General features: G+C 46.0%; 2 protein-coding genes across 3 annotated transcripts in view; one reads left to right on the top strand and one right to left on the bottom strand.

Moving 5' to 3' along the window:
- TTLL3 (tubulin tyrosine ligase like 3) overlaps positions 1-12,180 on the top strand; it is a 30,093-nt gene extending 17,913 nt beyond the window's left edge. Inside the window, 4 exon segments of the mRNA XM_060161249.1 lie at positions 9,126-9,270; positions 10,231-10,471; positions 10,653-10,764; positions 10,767-12,180. Of these exon segments, the coding sequence (XP_060017232.1) occupies positions 9,126-9,270; positions 10,231-10,471; positions 10,653-10,764; positions 10,767-10,982 (714 nt within the window). The 3' untranslated portion in view covers positions 10,983-12,180.
- An 891-nt stretch (positions 12,181-13,071) lies between these two features.
- On the bottom strand, positions 13,072-19,891 carry RPUSD3 (RNA pseudouridine synthase D3). 2 transcript variants are annotated; one of them, XM_060161242.1, is made up of 9 exons: positions 19,758-19,891; positions 19,308-19,447; positions 18,390-18,434; positions 18,157-18,256; positions 17,202-17,309; positions 17,034-17,118; positions 16,690-16,813; positions 14,437-14,576; positions 13,072-13,667 (listed from the first exon to the last, which is right to left on the bottom strand). In XM_060161242.1, exons 1-9 carry the CDS (start codon positions 19,880-19,882, stop codon positions 13,476-13,478), a joined length of 1,059 nt encoding a protein of 352 aa, XP_060017225.1. In that variant the 5' UTR covers positions 19,883-19,891; the 3' UTR covers positions 13,072-13,475. The 2 variants fall into 2 exon arrangements, with proteins under 2 accessions (XP_060017225.1, XP_060017226.1); XM_060161243.1 differs by lacking the exon at positions 18,390-18,434.

The raw sequence follows: 19,891 nt of genomic DNA, 5'->3' as shown, positions 1-19,891 counted from the left end.
CTTTTCGAGTTAGTGTTTTCATTTCCTTCAGGTAAACACCCAGAAGTGGAATTGCTGGATCATATGGTAGTTTTATGTTTAACTTTTCAAGAAATCTCCATACTGTTTTCCATAGTGCCTATAGCGATTTACATTCCCACCAACCATGCACAAGGGTTCCCTTTTCCTTACATCCTCGCCAACACTTGTAATTTTTTGTCTTTCGGATGATAGCCATTCTAATAGGTGTAAGATGATATCTCACTGTGGCTTTGATTTGCATTTCCCTGATGATTAGTGATGTTGAGCACATATTCATGTACCTGTTGGCCATCTGTATGTCTTCTAAAAAATGTCTATTCAGATCCTCTGCCCATTTTCTAATCAGATTGTCTTCATATATTTTGGGGACTTCCCTTGTGGTCCAGTGGATAAGACTCCGTGCTTCCACTGCAGGGGGCGTGGGTTAGATGCCTGGTCGGGGACCTAAGAACCCGCATGCCACATAGTGCAGCCCAAAAAAAAAAAAAAAAAAAGATTGTGTTTGTATGTTTGGATATAAACCTCTTACAAATGATTTACAAACATTTTCTCCCATTTGGTAGGTTGTCTTTTTTTTTAATTTTATTTATTTTTTTATACAGCAAATTCTTATTAGTTATCCATTTTATACATATTAGTGTATACATGTCAATCCCAATCTCCCAATTCATCCCACCACCACCGCCCCCCTGCCACCGCTTCCCCCTCTTGGTGTCCATACGTTTGTTCTCTACATCTCCATCTCAATTTCTGCCCTGCAAACCAGTTCATATGTACCATTTTTCTAGGTTCCACATGTATGCGTTAATATACGATATTTGTTTTTCTCTTTCTGATTTATCTCACTCTGTATGACAGTCTCTAGATCCATCCACGTCTCTACAAATGACCCAATTTCATTCCTTTTTATGGCTGAGTACTATTCCATTGTATATGTGTACCACATCTTCGACAGACCATTCGTCTATCGATGGGCATTTAGGTTGCTTCCATGACCTGGCTGTTGTAAATAGTGTTGCAATGAACATTGGGGTGCATGTGTCTTTTTGAATTATGGTTTTCTCTGGGTATATGCACAGTAGTGGGATTGCTGGGTCATATGGTAATTCTATTTTTAGTTTTTTAAGGAACCTCAATACTGTTCTCCATAGGGGCTGTATCAATTTACATTCCCACCAACAGTGCAGGAAGGTTCCCTTTTCTCCACACCCTCTCCAGCGTTTGTTGTTTGTAGATTTTCTGATGATGCCCATTCTAACTGGTGTGAGGTGATAACCTCATTGTAGTTTTGATTTGCATTGCTCTAATAATTAGTGATGTTGAGCACGTTTTCACGTGCTTCTTGGCCATCTGTATGTCTTCCTTAGAGAAATGTCTATTTAGGTCTAATGCCCATTTTTGGATTGGGGTTTTCGTTTTTTGAATATTGAGCTGCAGGAGTTGTTTATATATTTTGGAGATTAATCCTTTGTCCGTTGATTTGTTTGCAAATATTTTCTCCCTTTCTGAGGGTTGTCTTTTCGTCTTGTTTGTAGTTTCCTTTGCTGTGCAAAAGCTTTCAAGTTTCAATTGGTCCCATTTGTTTAATTGTGCTTTTATTTCCATTACTCTAGGAGGTGGATCAAAAAAGATCTTGCTGTGATTTATGTCAAAGAGTGTTCTTCCTATGTTTTCCTCTAAGAGTTTTATAGTGTCCAGTCTTACACTTAGGTCTCTAATCCATTTTGAGTTTATTTTTGTGTATGGTGTCAGGGAATGTTCTAATTTCATTCTTTTACATGTAGCTGTCCAGTTTTCTCAGCACCACTTATTGAAGAGAACTGTCTTTTCTCCATTGTATATCCTTGCCTCCTTTGTCATAGATTAGTTGACCATAGGTGCGTGGGTTTATCTCTGGGCTTTCTATCCTGTTCCATTGATCTATGTTTCTCTTTTTGTGCCAGTACCATACTGTCTTGATTACTGTAGCTTTGTAGTATATAGTGTGAAGTCAGGGAGTCTGATTCCTCCAGCTCTGTATTTTTCCCTCAAGACTGCTTTGGCTATTTGGGGTCTTTTGTGTCTCCATACAAATTTTAAGATTTTTTGTTCTAGTTCTGTAAAAAATGCCATTGGTAATTTGATAGAGATTGCATTGAATCTGTAGATTGCTTTGGGTAGTAGAGACATTTTCACAATATTGATTCTTCCAGTCCAAGAACATGGAATATCTTTCCATCTGTTTGTATCATTTTGAATTTCTTTCATCAGTGTCTTATAGTTTTCTGCATACAGGTCTTTTGTCTCCCTAGGTAGGTTTATTCCTAGGTATTTTATTCTTTTTGTTGCAGTGGTAAATGGGAGTGTTTCCTTAATTTCTCATTCAGATTTTTCATCATTAGTGTATAGGAATGCAAGAGATTTCTGTGCATTAATTTTGTATCCTACAACTTTACCAAATTCATTGATTAGCTCTAGTAGTTTTCTGGCGGCATCTTTAGGATTCTTTATGTATAGTATCATGTTATCTGCAAACAGTGACAGTTTTACTTTTTCTTTTCCAATTTGTATTCCTTTTATTTCTTTTTCTTCTCTGATTGCTGTGTCTAGGAATTCCAAAAGTATGTTGAATAATAGTGGTGAGAGTGGACATCCTTGTCTTGTTTCTGATCTTAGAGGAAATGTTTTCAGTTTTTCACCATTGAGAATGATGTGTGCTGTGGGTTTGTCATATATGACCTTTATTATGTTGATGAAGGTTCCCTCTTTGCCCACTTTCTGGAGAGTTTTTATTATAAATGAGTGTTGAATTTTGTCAAAAGCTTTTTCTGCATCTATTGAGATGACCATATGGTTTTTCTTCTTCAATTTGTTAATATGGTGTATCACGTTGATTGATCTGCGTATATTGAAGAATCCTTGCATCCCTGAGATAAATCACACTTGATCATGGTGTATGATCCGCTTAATGTGTTGTTGGATTCTGTTTGCTAGTATTTTGTTGAGGATTTTTGCATCTATATTCTTCGGTGGTATTGGTCTGTAATTTTCTTTTTTTGTAGTATCTTTGTCTAGTTTTCGTATCAGGGTGATGGTGGCCTCATAGAATGAGTTTGGGAGGGTTCCTTCCTCTGCAATTTTTTGGAAGAGTTTGAGCAGGATGGGTGTTAGCTCTTCTCTAAATGTTTGATACAATTCACCTGTAAAGCCATCTGTTCCTGGACTTCTGTTTGTTGGAAGATTTTTTTTTTTTTTTTTTTTTTTGCGATACGCGGGCCTCTCACTGTTGTGGCCTCTCCCATTGCGGAGCACAGGCTCCGGACACGCAGGCTCAGCGGCCATGGCTCATGGGCCCAGCCGCTCCGCGGCATGTGGGATCCCCCCGGTCCAGGGCACGAACCCGTGTCCCCTGCATCGGCAGGCGGACTCTCAACCACTGCGCCACCAGGGAAGCCCTTGGAAGATTTTTAATCACAGTTTCAATGTACTTACTGTGATTGGTCTGTTCATATTTTCTGTTTCTTCCTGGTTCAGTGTCGGAAGGTTATACCCTTCTAAGAATTTGTCCATTTCTTCCAGGTTGTCCATTTTATTGGCATAGAGTTGCTTGTAGTAGTCTCTTAGGATGCTTTGTATTTCTGTGGTGTCTTTTATAATGTCTCCTTTTTCATTTCTAATTTTATTGATTTGAGTCCTCTCCCTCTTTTTCTTGAAGAGTCTGGCTAATGGTTTATCAATTTTATCTTCTCAAAGAACCAGCTTTTAGTTTTATTGATCTTTGCTATTGTTTTCTTTGTTTCTGCTCTGATCTTTATGATTTCTTTCCTTCTACTAACTTTGGGTTTTGTTTGTTCTTCTTTCTCTAGTTCCTTTAAGTGTGAGGTTAGATTGTTTGAGATTTTTCTTGTTAATTGAGGTAGGCTTGTATTGCTATAAACTTCCCTCTTAGAACTGCATTTGCTGCATCCCATAGGTTTTGGATCGTCGTGTTTTCATTGTCATTTGTCTCTAGGTATTGTTTGATTTCCTCTTTGATTTCTTCAATGAACTCTTGGTTATTTAGTAACGTATTGTTTAGCCTCCATGTGTTTGTATTTTTTATGTTTTTTCCCCTGTAATTGATTTCTAATCTCATAGCGTTGTGGTCAGAAAAGATGCTTGATATGATTTGAATTTTCTTAAATTCACCGAGGCTTGATTTGTGACCCAAGATGTGGTCTATCCTGGAGGATGTTTTGTGTGCACTTGAGAAGAAAGTGTAATCTGCTGTTTTCGGATGGAATGTCCTATAAATATCAATTAAATCTGTCTGGTCTATTGTGTCATTTAAAGCTTGTGTTTCCTTATTAATTTTCTGTTTGGATGATCTGTCCATTGGTGTAAATGAGGTGTTAAAGTCCCCCACTATTATTGTGTTACTGTCGATTACCTCTTCTATAGCTATTAGCATTTGCCTTATGTATGGAGGTGTTCCTGTGTTGGGTGCATATATATTTAGAATTTTTATATCTTCTTCGTCGATTGATCCCTTGAATATGTAGTGTTCTTCCTTGTCTCTTGTAACATTCTTTATTTTAAACTCTATTTTATCTGATAGGAGTATTGTTACTCCAGCTTTCTTTTGATTTCCATTTGCATGGAATATCTTTTTCCATCCCCTCATTTTCAGTCTGTATATATCCCTAGGTCTGAAGTGGGTCTCTTGTAGACAGCATATATATGGGTCTTGTTTTTGTATCCATTCAGCGAGCCTGTGTCTTTTGGTTGGAGCATTTAATCCATTCTCGTTTAAGGTAATTATAGATATGTATGTTCCTGTGAGCATTTTCTTAATTGTAATGGGTTTGTTTTTGTAGGTCCTTTTCTTCTCTTGTGTTTCCCAGTTAGAGAAGTGCCTTTAGCATTTGCTGTAGAGCTGGTTTGGTGGTGCTGAATTCTCTTAGCTTTTGCTTGTCTGTAAAGCTTTTGGTTTCTCCATCGAATGTGAATGAGATCCTTGCCAGGTAGAGTAATCTTGGTTGTCGGTTCTTCCCTTTCATCACTTTAAATATATCATGCCACTCCCTTCTGGCTTGTAGAGTTTCTGCTGAGAAATCAGCTGTTAACCTTATGGGAGTTCCCTTGTATGTTATTTGTCATTTTCCCCTTGTTGCTTTCAGTGACTTTTCTTTGTCTTTGATTTTTGTCAGTTTGATTACTATGTGTCTCAGCGTGTTTCTCCTTGGGTTTATCCTGCCTGGGACTCTCTGTGCTTCCTGGACTTGGGTGACTATTTCCTTTCCCATGTTAGGGAAATTTTCAACTATAATCTCTTCAGATATTTTCTCGGGTCCTTTCTCTCTTCTCCTTCTTGGACCCCTATCATGCGAATGTTGTTGTGTTTAATATTGTCCCAGAGGTCTCTTAGGCTGTCTTCATTTCTTTTCATTCTTTTTTCTTTATTCTGTTAGGCAGCAGTGAATTCCGCCATTCTGTCTTCCAGGTCACTTATCCGTTCTTCTGCCTCAGTTATTCTGCTATTGATTCCTTCTAGTGGATTTTTCATTTCAGTTATTGTACTGTTCATCTCTGTTTTTTTGTTCTTTAATTCTTCTAGGTCTTTGTTAAACATTTCTTGCATCTTCTCCATCTTTGCCTCCATTCTTTTTCTGAGGTCCTGGATCTTCTTCACTATCATTATTCTGAATTCTTTTTCTAGAAGGCTGCCTACCTCCACTTCATTTAGTTGTTTTTCTGGGGTTTTATCTTGTTCCTTCATCTGGTACATAGCCCTCTGCCTTTTCATCTTGTCTGTCTTTCTGTGAATGTGGTTTTTGTTCCACAGGCTGCAGGATTGTAATTCTTCTTGCTTCTGCTGTCTGCCCTCTGGTGGATGAGGCTATCTAAGAGGCTTGTGCAAGTTTCCTGATGGGAGGGAAGAGCTGTGGGTAGAGCTGTTTGTTGCTCTGGTGGGCAGAGCTCAGTAAAACTTTAATCTACTTGTCTGCTGATGGGTGGGTTGGGTTCCCTCCCTGTTTGTTGTTTGGCCTGACGCCACCCAGCACTGGATCCTACCTGGCTCTTTGGTGGGGCTAATGGCAGACTCTGGGAGGGCTCACGCCAAGGAGTACTTCCCAGAACTTTTGCTGCCAGTGTCCTTGTCCTCACGGTGAGCCAAACCCTCCCGCCCGCCTCTGCAGGAAACCCTTCAACACTAGCAGGTAGCTCTGGTTCAGTCTCCTGTGGGGTCACTGCTCCTTCCCCTGGGTCCCGATGTGCATATTACTTTGTGTGTGCCATCCATATTGGAGTCTCTTTTTCCCCCAGTCCTGTCGAAGTCCTGCAATCAAATCCCGCTAGTCTTCAAAGCCTGATTCTCTAGGAATTCCTCCTCCCGTTGCCGGACCCCCAGGTTGGGAAGCCTGACATGGAGCTCAGAACCTTCACTCCAGTCAGTGGACTTTTGTGGTATAAGTGTTCTTCAGTCTGTGAGCCACCCATCCAGCAGTTATGGGATTTGGTTTTATTGTGATTGTGCCCCTCCTGCCATCTCGTTATGGCTTCTCCTTTGTCTTTGGATGTGGAGTATCTTTTTTGGTGAGTTCCAGTGTCTTCCTGTCAATGATTGTTCAGCAGTTAGTTATGATTCCGGTGATCTCGCAAGAGGGAGTAAGCGCACGTCCTTCTACTCCGCCATCTTGAACCAATCTGGTAGGTTGTCTTTTGATTTTGTTGATGATTTCCTTCACTGTGCAAAAGCTTTTTAGTTTGTTTATTTTTGCTTTTGTTGCCTTTGCTTTTGGTGTCAAATCCAAAAAACTTTGCGAAGACTGATGTGAAGGAACTTCCTGCCTGTTTTCTTCTAGGAGTTTTATGGTTTAAGGTCTTATGTTCAAGTCTTTAATCCATTTGAGTTGATTTTTCTGTATGGTGTAAGATAGTGGTCCAGTTTTATTCTTTTGCATGTGGCTGTCCAGTTTTCCTGACACTATTTATTAAAGAGACTGTATATTCTTGTCTCCTTTGTCATGAATGAATTGACCACATAAGTGTGGTTTTATTTCTGGGCTTTTAATTCTGTTCCATTGATCTACATGTCTGTTTTTATGCCAGTATCATACTATTTTGATCACTATAGCTTTGTAATATGGTTTGAAGTCAGGAAGTGTGATGCCTCCAGCTTTGTTCTTTCTCAAGATTTCTTTGACTATTTGGGGTCTTATGTGGTTCCATACATATTTGGGGATTGATTTTTCTCTTTTTGTGAAAAATATCATTGGAATTTTGATAGGGATTGCATTGAACCTATAGATTCCTTTGGTGGTATACACATTTTAATAATATTAATTCTTCCAATTCATGAGTGCAGAATATCTTTCCATTTATTTGTGTCATCTTCAGTTTCTTTCTTCAGTGTCTTACAGTTTTCAGTATACAGGTCTTTCACCTCCTTGGTTAAATTTATTCCTAGGTATTTTATTCTCTTTGATGTTCTTTAATCTCTTATAATCTAGAACAGCCCCACTGCTTTTTCTTCCCATATTTGGATCTTTTGAAGGCACCAGGCTGGTTGTTTTACGGAACTGTCCCACATTCTGGATTTATCTGATTGTTTCCTCATGGTGGTATTTAACTTGTTCATCTGTTATCTGAATGTCCTATAAAGTAGAAGTTAGGTCACACAGCTTGATGAAGTTCAGATTACACATTTTTGGCAAGTATACTTGAGAGGTGATGCTGGGTACCTCATACAGCATCGCACATTGTTGGAGTATCTCACGATTAGGGATGCTAAGTCTGACCATGGCTTTAAGGTCTTGGCTACCAGATCTCTCCATTGAAAGTTGCATCCTCCCCTTGGCAATGATCAGTTTCTTTGTAGGGTGATTCTTTGGCAGTGTGCAGATGACACATTTTCCTGTCATCCTTTTCACCTACTTGTTTTGATATCTAATTTTGATTCTTACCTATTGTATTAGAGTTGCAAAATGGTAAATTGCCAATTCTATCATTCCTTCTACGTTTATTAGCTGAGATTTTTCCATAAGGTTGAGCTTTGCCTCATCGACTGGGCTTTCCTTGAGCTCTGATATCTGTATTTCTTTTTTATTGAAGTATAGTTGATTTACAATGTTGTGTTAACTTCTGCTCTACAGCAAAGTGATTCAGTTATACATATACATACATTCTTTTTCATATTCTTTTCCTTTATGGTTTATTCCAGGTTATTGAATGTAGTTCCCTGTGCTATACAGTAGGACCTTGATATCTGTATTTTTAAGAAGCTCCAAGTGACTGTTTAGATAGATTCTAATCGGGATCTTTTGATGACGCAGAAAACACCTCATACTAGCTCCAGATTAAAAGGAGGGTTCCTAGGAACTTCCCTGGCAGTCCAGCGGTTAAGACTCCGTGCTTCCATGGCAAGGAGCATGGGTTCGCTCCCTGGTCAGGGAACTAAGATCCCACATGCCATGTGGTGTGGCCAAAAAATAATAATAATAAAAAATAAAAGGAGATTCCTGGCAAGACACAGGGGGCTCTCCTGTGTCCAGCTGCATGAAGTACAGCTTGGCTTAATGGGAATTGAAAGTGGTACAGGAGCTCCTTTCTTGGGCTGTTTTCTCTGCCTCCGTCTGCATATTTGCTACTTCATGCCCTCCACAGAATGCCTTCTTTGAGGCTCTGCTTCCCCATGTCTTGGGTTCAGACAAGGATTTAGGCAGGCTCCAGGCCTCTTATCTGTCTGGGTGTCGTAACTCACATGCTCTCAGCAGAGAATCTCGCTCATCTCAGGAAGCTGTCCATCGGCAGCGGCCTGTGGAGGAGAACACACATTCCAGCGGCGGCTGGGCAGTTTAGGAGAGCAAGGGGTTGGAGGGGTGCAGGTGGGGGCATGGCTAAGACTTCCCCGTTCCTCTGGGTCACTCATCTCAGGGGCTCTGTGACCCTCTAGGTACTGATTCAGGCCTCCAGGCCCAGACCCCTTAAGAGACAGAGATGGGCTTTGCATTTCTCAGCCCAGAAATGTCTCCTGACCAGGTGCCCCAGAAGTTAATTCTGTCTACCTGTGCTCCGAGTCCTTCCAGGCCTAGGATTCCAGCAGCACTGTCTGAGCAGGCCTCGTCTCCTCTTCTTCCCCACAGCCTGCCGTGGAGGTGCCCCAGTATGTGGGTATCCGGCTCCTAGTAGAGGGCTCCACCATCAAGAAGCCCCTGGCGATGTGTCACCGGCAAATAGAAGCCCGCCCAGCCCTCCCTCACCTGCTGACCCAGCGAGGCTCTGGGGAAGGCAAGGACTCGGGAACCCTTACCCACAGGTCAGCTTCTAGGAAAGTTGCTGGGGCCAGGAGCCTGGGGCACACTGAGAAGCCAGACTCCGCTGCCACCACCTCGGCCCCTGGAAAGGGGAAGAAAGGCAAGGCGAAAAGTGCCACAGCCCTGGTCCGCCCCAGTCTCCGGAAGTGGGACCCCCCGCAGCACGATGATGGGCTGCATTTTCACCATGACCTTTGCTAGTGGGGACAGGCATCCCCACCCCTTGAACAGATTGCCATTGAGTCTGAAGAACCCCCGGGCCCTGGGTAAGACCATTCCCCCAAAACACCCCAGGGTCTCAAGGCAATTTCTTCCTGCTCTCCAAGCCCCTCCTAACCACCTGGATCTGTCCCCACCCAAGAGCCACTGGTAGTAAGTAAAAGCCACCATTTACAAAGTATTTTTAAAAAACACACAGCCAAATGAGTATTGTCCCCTCCAAAGCAGTCACTCAGCCAGGCAGTTGTGCTCATTTCAAAGATGCCAGGTCTCAGTCCCAGGTTGAGCTCTCTCCAGACCCCAAGCTTTTCCTGCTGCAGTATTCTGTCTTTGCCTCCATGCAAAGTCACCTTGTGGAAAGGAACTAATATTTGTACAGCACTTAACAGTTTACACCGTGTTGATACCTGACCAGCTCTTTTAGTCCTCACAACCTAGCGAGGTAGGTGCTATTATCCCCATTTTCCAGCTGAGGTATCAGGAAGTTTAAGGAAGTTGCCCGAGGTTGCACAGCTCAGAAGGGGCAGAGCTGGGATGCAGACCCCAGGTCTGTTGGACTCCAAACCCTGTGTTCTTCCCACAGCCTCTGGAGAAGGAACCGGGTGGGCCCCATCTGCCCTCACACACCCCAGCCGTCAGCTCCCCCTGCCTCCCCGCCCTCCATGCACACCTGGAGGGGCAGCTGGTCAGCCTGGGGCTCCCCAGGCCCTCGCAGCCCATCACCACTTCCCCACCCTCCACAGCACGGCCCAGCTGCCTTCTCCCCGTGTGCTCCGACCCCAGGGGCGGGGCCTCAGACTACAGCACAGCAGGCTGGTGGGCTCTGAGGCCCTGTCGACCACAGGCAAGGCCTTGATGACTCTACCTACTGCCAAGGTTTTGATTTCCCTCCCACCTAACCCTGAGCTCAAGCTGGCACCCAACGCCCTGAAACCAAGAAAGGTGGGCCTCGAACGGTGACCCATACCCTGGTGGGCAATGCTGAGAACTGGGGTTAGGGCTGGAAGGGCAGAGGTAGAGGGTAGCTCCCAGGCTGGCCTGAGCCCCAAGGGAAGGGCTTGTATCCCTCAGAACCCCCTTCCTGAACAGATTCCTGATCTTCTCTCCTCCTTTCACACCGAGGCTCTTGCTCCCCAGTGCTTTCATGGTCCCCCACTTGGAAGTAACTTGTGGTCTCAACGCTTTGAAGTTGGAAATCTTCCTAGCATCCGTAGGAAGATCAAGGCCAAAGGCAACTTCAAGGCCAGACTCTGCGACAAACCCAAGGCTGAGACATGCCTCATGGCGACACTGAGCCTTCCGGGACCCCTGCCCCTTATCAGTGCACACCAGGGTCTGGGGGGCATGAGGGACGTGTGGGTACAGAAGTCCTTGCTTCGATCGTCACTGCCCTCATCCTGGACGCAGCACCAAGTAAAAAAGCAAATGAAGTATTTGAGGCTTGGCTCCTTTTCTCTTAGAGGGTGAAGAGAGAGTAGGGTGCGGCTCTGTACCCCAAGGTCCAGAACAAGAGCTAGAGGCCAATCAGCAACTCCTCCACAAAGCAAGGCCCAGAATTCCCATCCAGTGACAGACATGAGGCATCCTGTCCAGGGACTCCCCTGGCATCTCTGATCTCGGAGTGGGAGGATAAGTGTCATGTTACAGATGAGGAAACTGAGTCTGAACGAGGAGACATGGCTTGCCCAAGATCATGTGGCAGTGAGCAGAAGGCTGGGACACATTACCACGACTGCTGAGCCCTGCGGGTCTCCCCAGTCCCCAGGCCCAGAGGCGCTGGGCTGGCAGCAGAATGACATCTAATGGGCACAAGATTTACAGCAGGAGACACAGCAGAAGAGTGGACCCAGCCCTTCTCCAGATGAAGTGGGTCTCTCCCTTCCTCTGCAAGGGGCCAAGGTCACCTAAAAAGGAAATATCCAATAAGCTACACCCATCTGAAAAAGTTTGGTATTTCTTAATTGTAATGGGTTGAACATTGGTATGTCTTCCTGGAACCTGTGAATATGACTTTATTTGGAAAAAAGGGTCTTTGTAGATGTAAGTACATTAAAGATTTTTAGATGAGATCATCCTGGATTATCCAGATGGGGCCTAAATCCAATGACAAGTGTCCTTACCAGAGACAAGAGAAGACAAACGAGGAGAAGGCCATGTGGAGACAGAGGCAGAGGCTGGTGTGATGCAGCCACAAGCCAGGAAGAGGCAAGGAAGGATTCTCACCTAGAACCTTCAGGGAGAGCACAGCCCTGCTGACACCTTGATTTTGGACTTATGGCCTCCAGAACTGGGAGAGAATCCATTTCTGTTGCTTTAGGCCACTCAGGTTGTGGTAATTTGTTGCAGCAGCAGCCCTAGGAAACTAACACACTAGTCAAATGAAGATACATAAATTCTGTATATTTATGAATCCATTCTTGCACAGCTGAACCAGGAGATGCGTACAGGCGGGCTCACAGCAGCACTGTGGTAACAGCTGACGACCTAAGTGTCCATTAACAGTCAGATGGGTAGACTGCAAGCTCTGACATTCCAACTCCGCGCCACACAACGGATGCATTTCACAGGGTAGAGCGAGAACAAGTCTCAAAAGGATATATGCAGCACAATTCCATTCCAACAGAAACTTCAGAAACAGGGAAAAAGGAAATATATTGTTTAAGGATGCATGTGTACGTGGTAAAACTCCAGAAAACAAACAAAGAATTCTCCCAAGTCTGGGCAGTGGTTTCCAACCTTGACTGAGCAACAGTACCCATTCCAGAGCTTTTAAAAAAGATCTGATGCCAGGGTCTCCATTCCAGTCTGGTGAAACCAGCATCTTGGGGGTGCAGTCATGGGAGGCATGGGTTTTTTTTTTAAGCTTTCTGAGTGGGCAGGGTAGGGGGTTCTCATGTCGGGCCAGGGTTGAGAGCTGCTGTTGTCTAGGATAGGAGAAGGGATGCTTCTGTTTTGTGCCGAGTGGTGGTTATGTGGGTGTCACCTTAGAGTTATTCTTTAAATCACAGAGATTTTTTTTTTTTTTTTTTTTTTTTTTTTTTTTGCGGTATGCGGACCTCTCACTGTTGTGGCCTCTCCTGCTGCGGAGCACAGGCTCCGGACGCGCAGGCTCCGCGGCCATGGCTCTCGGGCCCAGCCGCTCTGCGGCATGTGGGATCTTCCCGGACCGGGGCATGAACCCGTGTCCCCTGCATCAGCAGGCAGACACTGCGCCACCAGGGAAGCCCCACAGAGATGTTTTATGCACTCTGTATGTTTCAACCACTGCGCCACCAGGGAAGCCCCACAGAGATGTTTTATGCACTCTGTATGTTTCATACATTTCACGGTTTTTTAAAGTGAAAGATCTAACATCTTCACTTAAATGAGTAGTCAAATACATAGAGACAGATGACAGAATGGTGGCAACTGGGGCTGGGAGGGGTGGGGGAGGGGGAGTTGGTGTTTAATGGGGAGAGTTTCAGTTTGGGAAGATGAGAAAGTTCTGGAGATGGATGGTAGTGATGGCTGCACGACAGTGTGAATGTCCTTAATGCCACTGAACTGTACACTTAAAAATGGTTAAGATGGTAAATTTTATTAGGTGTATTTTACCACAATTTTTTTTTAAAACCTAACATTTTCTCTCAGCTAGAACTGGGCCAGAAACAGCCAAATATAAAGACCACATACTGAACTCAGCAGAAACCACGGTCCATGATAAACATTTTCTTTCTCAGCAAATCCTGAAAACGATACTATGAGGGTAGGTACTTTTATTATCTCAGGTCCAGAGAGGTGAAGTCATTTGCCCAACACCACACAGCAAGTGGCCTTAGGATGTGATCTTAAGTTTGTCCAACTACAGAGGATCTTACACTGTGGCCTTCTGCGTGTTGAGCACTGACCTCACTCTCCTCGGGCCTGACTGCAGCCCATCCGCTCTCCAACCCCCACTGCTTTCCAGCGGGAACAGAAGGACTATTGGTAGTGGAGCCCCAGGCAATGCAGGGTCCTGGAGAAATAAGAGGGCAAAGGTGCCAGAAGCTTGATGGGTGGGTCCCTGGGCCTGGCACCTGGGAGGTAGAGACAATGCAGGTGGAGGTGCAGGGGCAGCTGGGCAGCCTGGGAGGGGGTCAGGTGGAGGCGGCGGAGGAGGGCTTCATCCAGGACCTGGGGTGGGAGAGACATGTCAGCATTCAGCCAGGTGAGCTCTAAGCAAAATGAGAGTGAGGCAAGTACTTCCTCCTCCCTCTGCGTCCGTGTTCTGCATGCCTCTCTACACGTACACACGTACACACTCAAACACACACACTACGGGCAGAGACCAGCTAGGGGGTCACCGGATCAGTTTCCTGGGCATTCAGCGAAACTACATTCCCCAGCCCCTCCTGCAGGTTGGTAAGGCCATGTGATTGAGCCCCACTGAATGCCACAGGAGTGTGAGCATGTATCCCGCTTCCAGATCTGGCCTGAGAAAACCTCCCCCGTGAACCTGCCCTGTCTCCTCCTCCGCTGGCTGGATAGCAACAGCCTGGGTCCCTGAGTGACCCATGCTTGGAGCAAGCCCATCTCTACCCTACTGCCATTAATTGGACTTAACACGGAAGGAAGTTATTGTGTTAAGGCTCTGGTACTTGAGGTTATTCTGTTAGAGCAGACAGAGTTACCCAAATAGACACACACAACCTCTTTTACCCCTTATACCAAAAAGAATGGCAGACTTAGAAGGGCCTTCAGAAATCAGCCAGTTCGACTTCCTTATTGAACAGATGGGCAGAAAGAGACCCAAGAGAGGGGGTTTCCTTTGCTCAGGGCCACAGAGCAAGACAGGGCTACAGGGAGCTATGGAAGCCCAAGCTGCATAGCTAATGTCTGGAGATGCTCTCCACCCCCACCCCCAGCCCACCCCAAAAGGTAGCCGGCAGGTGGGCTTGGGTACCTGTCTTTGGGGCCTGGTGCTCTCAGCAGGCAGCAGAAAGCGCTGGCCCAGAACAGTGGCCACACGGGCAGAGTACCTGTGGTCCCCGAGCAGAGGGCAGAGCTGTAGTGCCATGTGCGCCTGTAGCTGGCTGGGAAACGCTAGAAGACAAGAGAGACAGGACAGATGGCAGGCAGCGGCTCTTTCTGTCCACCCGGTATTGCCCCTCCCCTTTCCTCTGGGGAGATGCCACCCCCATTCTCAGATGGTGTGGTTTCAGAGAGGTGAATGCTACCACCCCTGCCAGTGGAGAGGGGCGCATGACCAGGTCAGGACAGTCAGAGCTGTCAGTCCACCGGCCCTGCAGGATTCGTCCATGAAGAGGGGCAACCCTGAATTTACTGGGAAGCTACTGGGAATGAAGAACGCTCTTTCCCGCTGCGGGGTGAGCCTGGGGCTGCTGGAGCGCCTGCCATCTCTGCCCCCACGGGGAGAGCCTGTGGGAGGAAGAAGCCAGCAGGCAGGAGGTGAAAAGAAAGTGAGAAACAGCTTCTTGATGATGTCCTCCGAGCCTCCGGATGCAGCCAGGCCTGAACTTTTGAGTTACTTGAGCCAACTTCCCCTTTTAGATTACACCAATTTGAACTGGTTTTGGGGAAACTTAAATGGTACAAAATTGTTCACATAAGTAAACTTATTAATCCTCCTGACAACCCTATAAGGTGGGTTCTATCATCATTCCCACCTTATAGACAGGAAAACCGAAGTTCAAAAAGAAGTGACTGGTCCACCGTAAGCTGGGATTCAAACCCAGGAGCTGTCCTCTGCTTTCACGTCTGGCAATATGCTGGACTGGATAATCTAAAAATCCACTTCTTATAAACCACTTAGAAACACTGGAAAACTTTAATGGTCATCCTTCTAAATACACAGCTGGGCACAGAGGAAAGTAAGGTCCCCCAGACAAAGATGCAAAAGGAAAACAAATCCAGAGCACAGGGAAGCCAACGTTTCACCTATTCCAGGGTACTGCCAATCTTGGGATGCAGGGGGCTTGGGGTTAAGTAGCTACAAGGGGTGAGGGGTGAGGTCTTGGTGCCCAAATGAAATCAGAGAGGCTACAGCTTCATTGACAGGATGGACCAGGAGAAAAAGCCAGCCACCAAGGAAGGGAGATGAGAACCTTAGGTCTGGATGAGGGGAAGAAAAAAGAATTCACAACCATGAACTGCTGCTATGAATTGAGTTGCTCTCACACAGGTTTGGGGCTCTAATACCACGTGCATGAACTGTGAACTTCCAACTGAGACATTAATATTTAGGTCCTGAAGCAGTGACATGGGGCACTCAGCAGAAGCAAAGGCAGAACCTCTCCTGAAGTCACCACCTCCAATGAGGCAATAAAGGATTTCCACTGATAAAAGCCCAGCTCAATCTGAATTCACAATCCTGAATCAGAGAAGAAGAAGGAAACAATCCACCAAGGGGAGAGAGTCTGCAGGAACCACAACAGGATTAGACCCTCAGAATCTCAGACAATGGAATTATAGAAACACAACATAAATATGTTTTAAATGACTAAAGACAAAAAAGAACAAGTAGTATGAGAAAAAACCAGATACCTTCTTTTTTGGAAGGCCATTTGTATTTGTAAAAGAACCAACTAAAAAAAAAAACCAACTAGAACTTCTAGAAGTGAAAAATACAATCAATGGGTAGGTTAAACTGGCAGGTTAGATCCAGCGGAAGAGAAAATTACTCAACTGGAAGGTAGATCTAAAGATTACCCAGAAAGCAGCAGAGATAAAGACATGAAAAATGTGAAAGAAAAGTTGAGACCCAGCAGTAGAATGAGAAAGTCAAACGTCTATCAGGCATTCAAAAGGAAGGATGCAAGAGGCACATTTGAAAAGGGAACTTTCCAGGATGGATGAAAGAGATTAATCTTCAGACTCAGGAAACACAGTGAATCCCAAGCAAGATAAATAAAACTAAACCCACACACCTGGAATCACCATAGTGAAACTACAGAACATCAAAGGTAAAGAGAAGACGTTGAGATCGATAACTAAGAGAAAAAACAGGTGAGCTGCAGAGGGGTGACCATCAGACTGATAGGAGAAGCACTGCCCCTCCAGGTGGAGCTGGTCACATACATCCTTACAGTCCATCAGATGCTCCCCAGGCTGCCACTAAAACTACCACCACCCTCCCACCTCCTGCCTCCTCCAGCCAAATACCATTTGTCAAGTCTGGCTGGAGCTCCAGACCCACCTGTCAGTGGCTGCAGCTGGACCAGGGCACAGCCAGAGCCCATGGCCACCACACGGAAGTAGCTGAGGGTCCTCTTGACACCTTCCAAGATGTCCTTTCGGGATGGGGACTTCACTGGAACTACCTGTGGTGGCAGCCCCCAAGAATGAACAAGCTTCACACACACCTGGGAACTACCCGCAGACTCTCCTTGCTCCCAACAGACTCAGGACAGGGCCACAGTATAGGCAGTCGTCACTCGCCTGTATTAGGGGTCTGGAGGGCCAGTCACCCCACGTCTATACGCTGTAGGGGTAATATGTCTGGAAGGACCCCTCCTCCTCCCCACCTAGACCCCGACTCACAAGATTGACCCCATCAATGTGTTCCAGTTTCAGAGCTGCTTGGATCTTCCCCTCAGAAGTAGCTGGGATCCCATCAGTGACAGCACTGAGAAAGAGGCAAGAGGAAGTCACGCAGTGGCTTTTGCTGGGACCTGTCCATTGCCCTGGGAGTCTCCCAGCCCCTCTCACCAGTAGGTGACTGTGGGTCTCCTGGCTCTCTGCGAGTGAGTGAAGAACTTCTGGAGGTGGCTTGCTGTCTGGGGACAACTGGAGAGGAGTACAAGCCCAGAGGTTTCCCTGGAGGAAGGAGACAAATCACAAAAGTTAAAATCCCCTGGGCTTACCCACACAAAAAGGAGACCCCGGACTTTCCTGGCGTTCCAGTGGTTAAGACTCTGCACTTCCAGTGCTGGAGGTGCGGGTTCAATACCTGGTTGGGGAACTAAGATCCTGTATGCCGTTTGGCACAGCCAAAAAAAAAAAAGAGAGACCCCTAGAAAGGAACACCTGACCTGCCTAAGACCAAACAGTAACATCAGGACTATGACGCAGACCTCCTCTTGAGAAACAAGTAAGTCTTGCCCGTGTTTGATAAGAGTACATTGCTTAAATGTGTTCCTCATTTTGCTCTGGCTCCCAGGGAGCTCAGAGCCAAACATCATAACAATTACCACCAACTGTTGAGTGTCTACTATGTGCTAGGCACTGTACTAGGAACTTTATATATATTAGCTATTAAATAATTAAATTCCCCACAAGCAAGCCCATGAGTTTGTGGAACTGCAGAAACATTTCATCTCAAGCACCATCTCTAATAGATGGCAGTTAGAGGAAAGAATATCACAGATCAGTTGACAATACCTGCCATGAATATGGAATTAGAGAAGTGACTACACACTGAGCACAGATATTATTAGCTCTATTTTATGATTAAAGAAACTGAGGCTCAGTGATAGCTAAGATCACAGTTTATGCATAAGGATTTGAACCCAGATCTATCCACTTCCTCCTCCTTTTCCTTGTATCCTACCTCTGTGATCCCAAACCAGCCCAAGGAAAATGTCTCAGTTTATTCCCAAGTAGTTATGCCCCCACCGCAGATGGATGCCTGTCCTTCTACCTTCCTCTCACCCCCACCACTTACTTCCCAGGTGCTCGGACAACCTGGAGCTCCCGCTCCCCGAGCCCCAGGGACTGGCTCAGCTCCGGGAGCACTGAGAGCAACGTCAGCTCTCCTGGTTTTCCTGGGGGAAATAAAAGGAAGAGTACAAGTTGCTCCCAGAGGCAACTTTATCCCACCTTTCCTTTCTCTTCACTATTTCGTCCCCTCAGAGACATCAAAACCCCTTTCATTGCATCTCTTTCCCCTGCCCATACCTGTCACTGGCAGGCCCAGTGGCTTGTTCAATGTCACCAGAGGTCCTGAAACGTATAATACATAAACATCATCAACAGCAAATGCAGTTTACAAAGCACTCTCTCAATTCGTATTACCGTGTGGTCCCAGTACAACGCTCATACGTGAGTTACCAGCCTGAACTCTCTGAACCTTGCATATGCTAAGCTGGCTGCCTGCCACGTCAGGGCCTTTGCACTTGCTGTTTCCTCTCTCTCAGATTGTCACGTGGCTGCTTCCTTCATATCATCGTGGCTCAAATGTCACCATCACAAAGAGGCCCGAGTCTCCAATCTAATGTCTGCTCCCTTCCTGCAGTTCCTCATCATGGCTGTTTTATTCATAGCACTGATCACTAGTAAGTACCTTTTTCATTTATTTTCTGGTTAATCAATTTCTCCCGCTGAAATGTTGGCTCCCTGAAGGCAGAAACCACATTTATTTTGTTCAGCACTATACAGCCATGTCTAGAACAGTGCCTGGAACATAACCTATGCTCAATAAATAGCTGAGAAAATTTAAAAATCACCGGAGACTGAGGCTCAGAGAAATGATTCTCCTAAAGCCACACAGCAAGCTGATTACAGAGCCTACATATGGCTCCGAAGCCTGTGTTCTGCCCCTCAATAAACCTTTTATTACAGCAATTTCCTTTACAGAGAGCCTACTAGTGCAAAGCTCTCTAGTTATTTACACTTTCCCACCCCACAGCCCTATCCCCATGATGCTGAGGCACAGAGAGATTATGTGTCTGGTCCCAGCTCCTATGGCTAGAGGGAGGCAGAACCAGGATTTGATCCCACAGGCTTTAGTAGGGAACCCAGCCAGATGCTCAGAAGGCTCAGGTGAAGACTCCTCCCCTTCTGGGTCTCCCTGCAGCTGTCCCTCCCACCCCTCACCTTTCTGATCCACCACAGCTGCCCTCAGCACATCAACCAGCTCCTCCCTAGTGACGTTCTCTGGCCGCAGCAGCCCCGAGAAAGGCTGGTCATCCAGGGGCCCCGACCGTTTGCTGGAGCCTCGACGTTGCTGCTGATGCCTGGAAAAGGTTAGGTAAGCAACAGGAGAATCATTGCCGCCCATTCTTGTCTCCACACACCTCTTCCTAAATGCTGCGGCTTCCTACTAATGCTTCAGAAAGCCTAGGTTGAGTTTCCCGAAATGTTAGGTTCGACTGGCCCCACTGTACAGAAGAGAGAACTGAGGCTCAGAGAGGTCTTCTGACCAGTTTAGGATCACACAGCAGAGGTGGATTAGAACCCATATCTGCCTAACTCCAGATACCGCACACACCCTCCCCCGGCCCCAACCTCCCTCCTACACAAAGGAGGGCGGGGGTTTCTAATCACCGGGCCTCGGTGCCAAAGCTTGAGGCTGTGCGCGCTGCGCGGACCCCCGGACCCCGCCGCCAGCCACCCCAGACCTGGCCCAAAACACGACAGCCGCCCATCTCCGGAGCGAGGACAGTGCGCATGTGTCCGGA

This window comes from Lagenorhynchus albirostris, chromosome 10, assembly GCF_949774975.1.
Source record: "Lagenorhynchus albirostris chromosome 10, mLagAlb1.1, whole genome shotgun sequence".
Taxonomy (NCBI): Eukaryota; Metazoa; Chordata; class Mammalia; order Artiodactyla; family Delphinidae; genus Lagenorhynchus; species Lagenorhynchus albirostris.
This window is presented reverse-complemented; position numbering and strand designations above follow the sequence as displayed.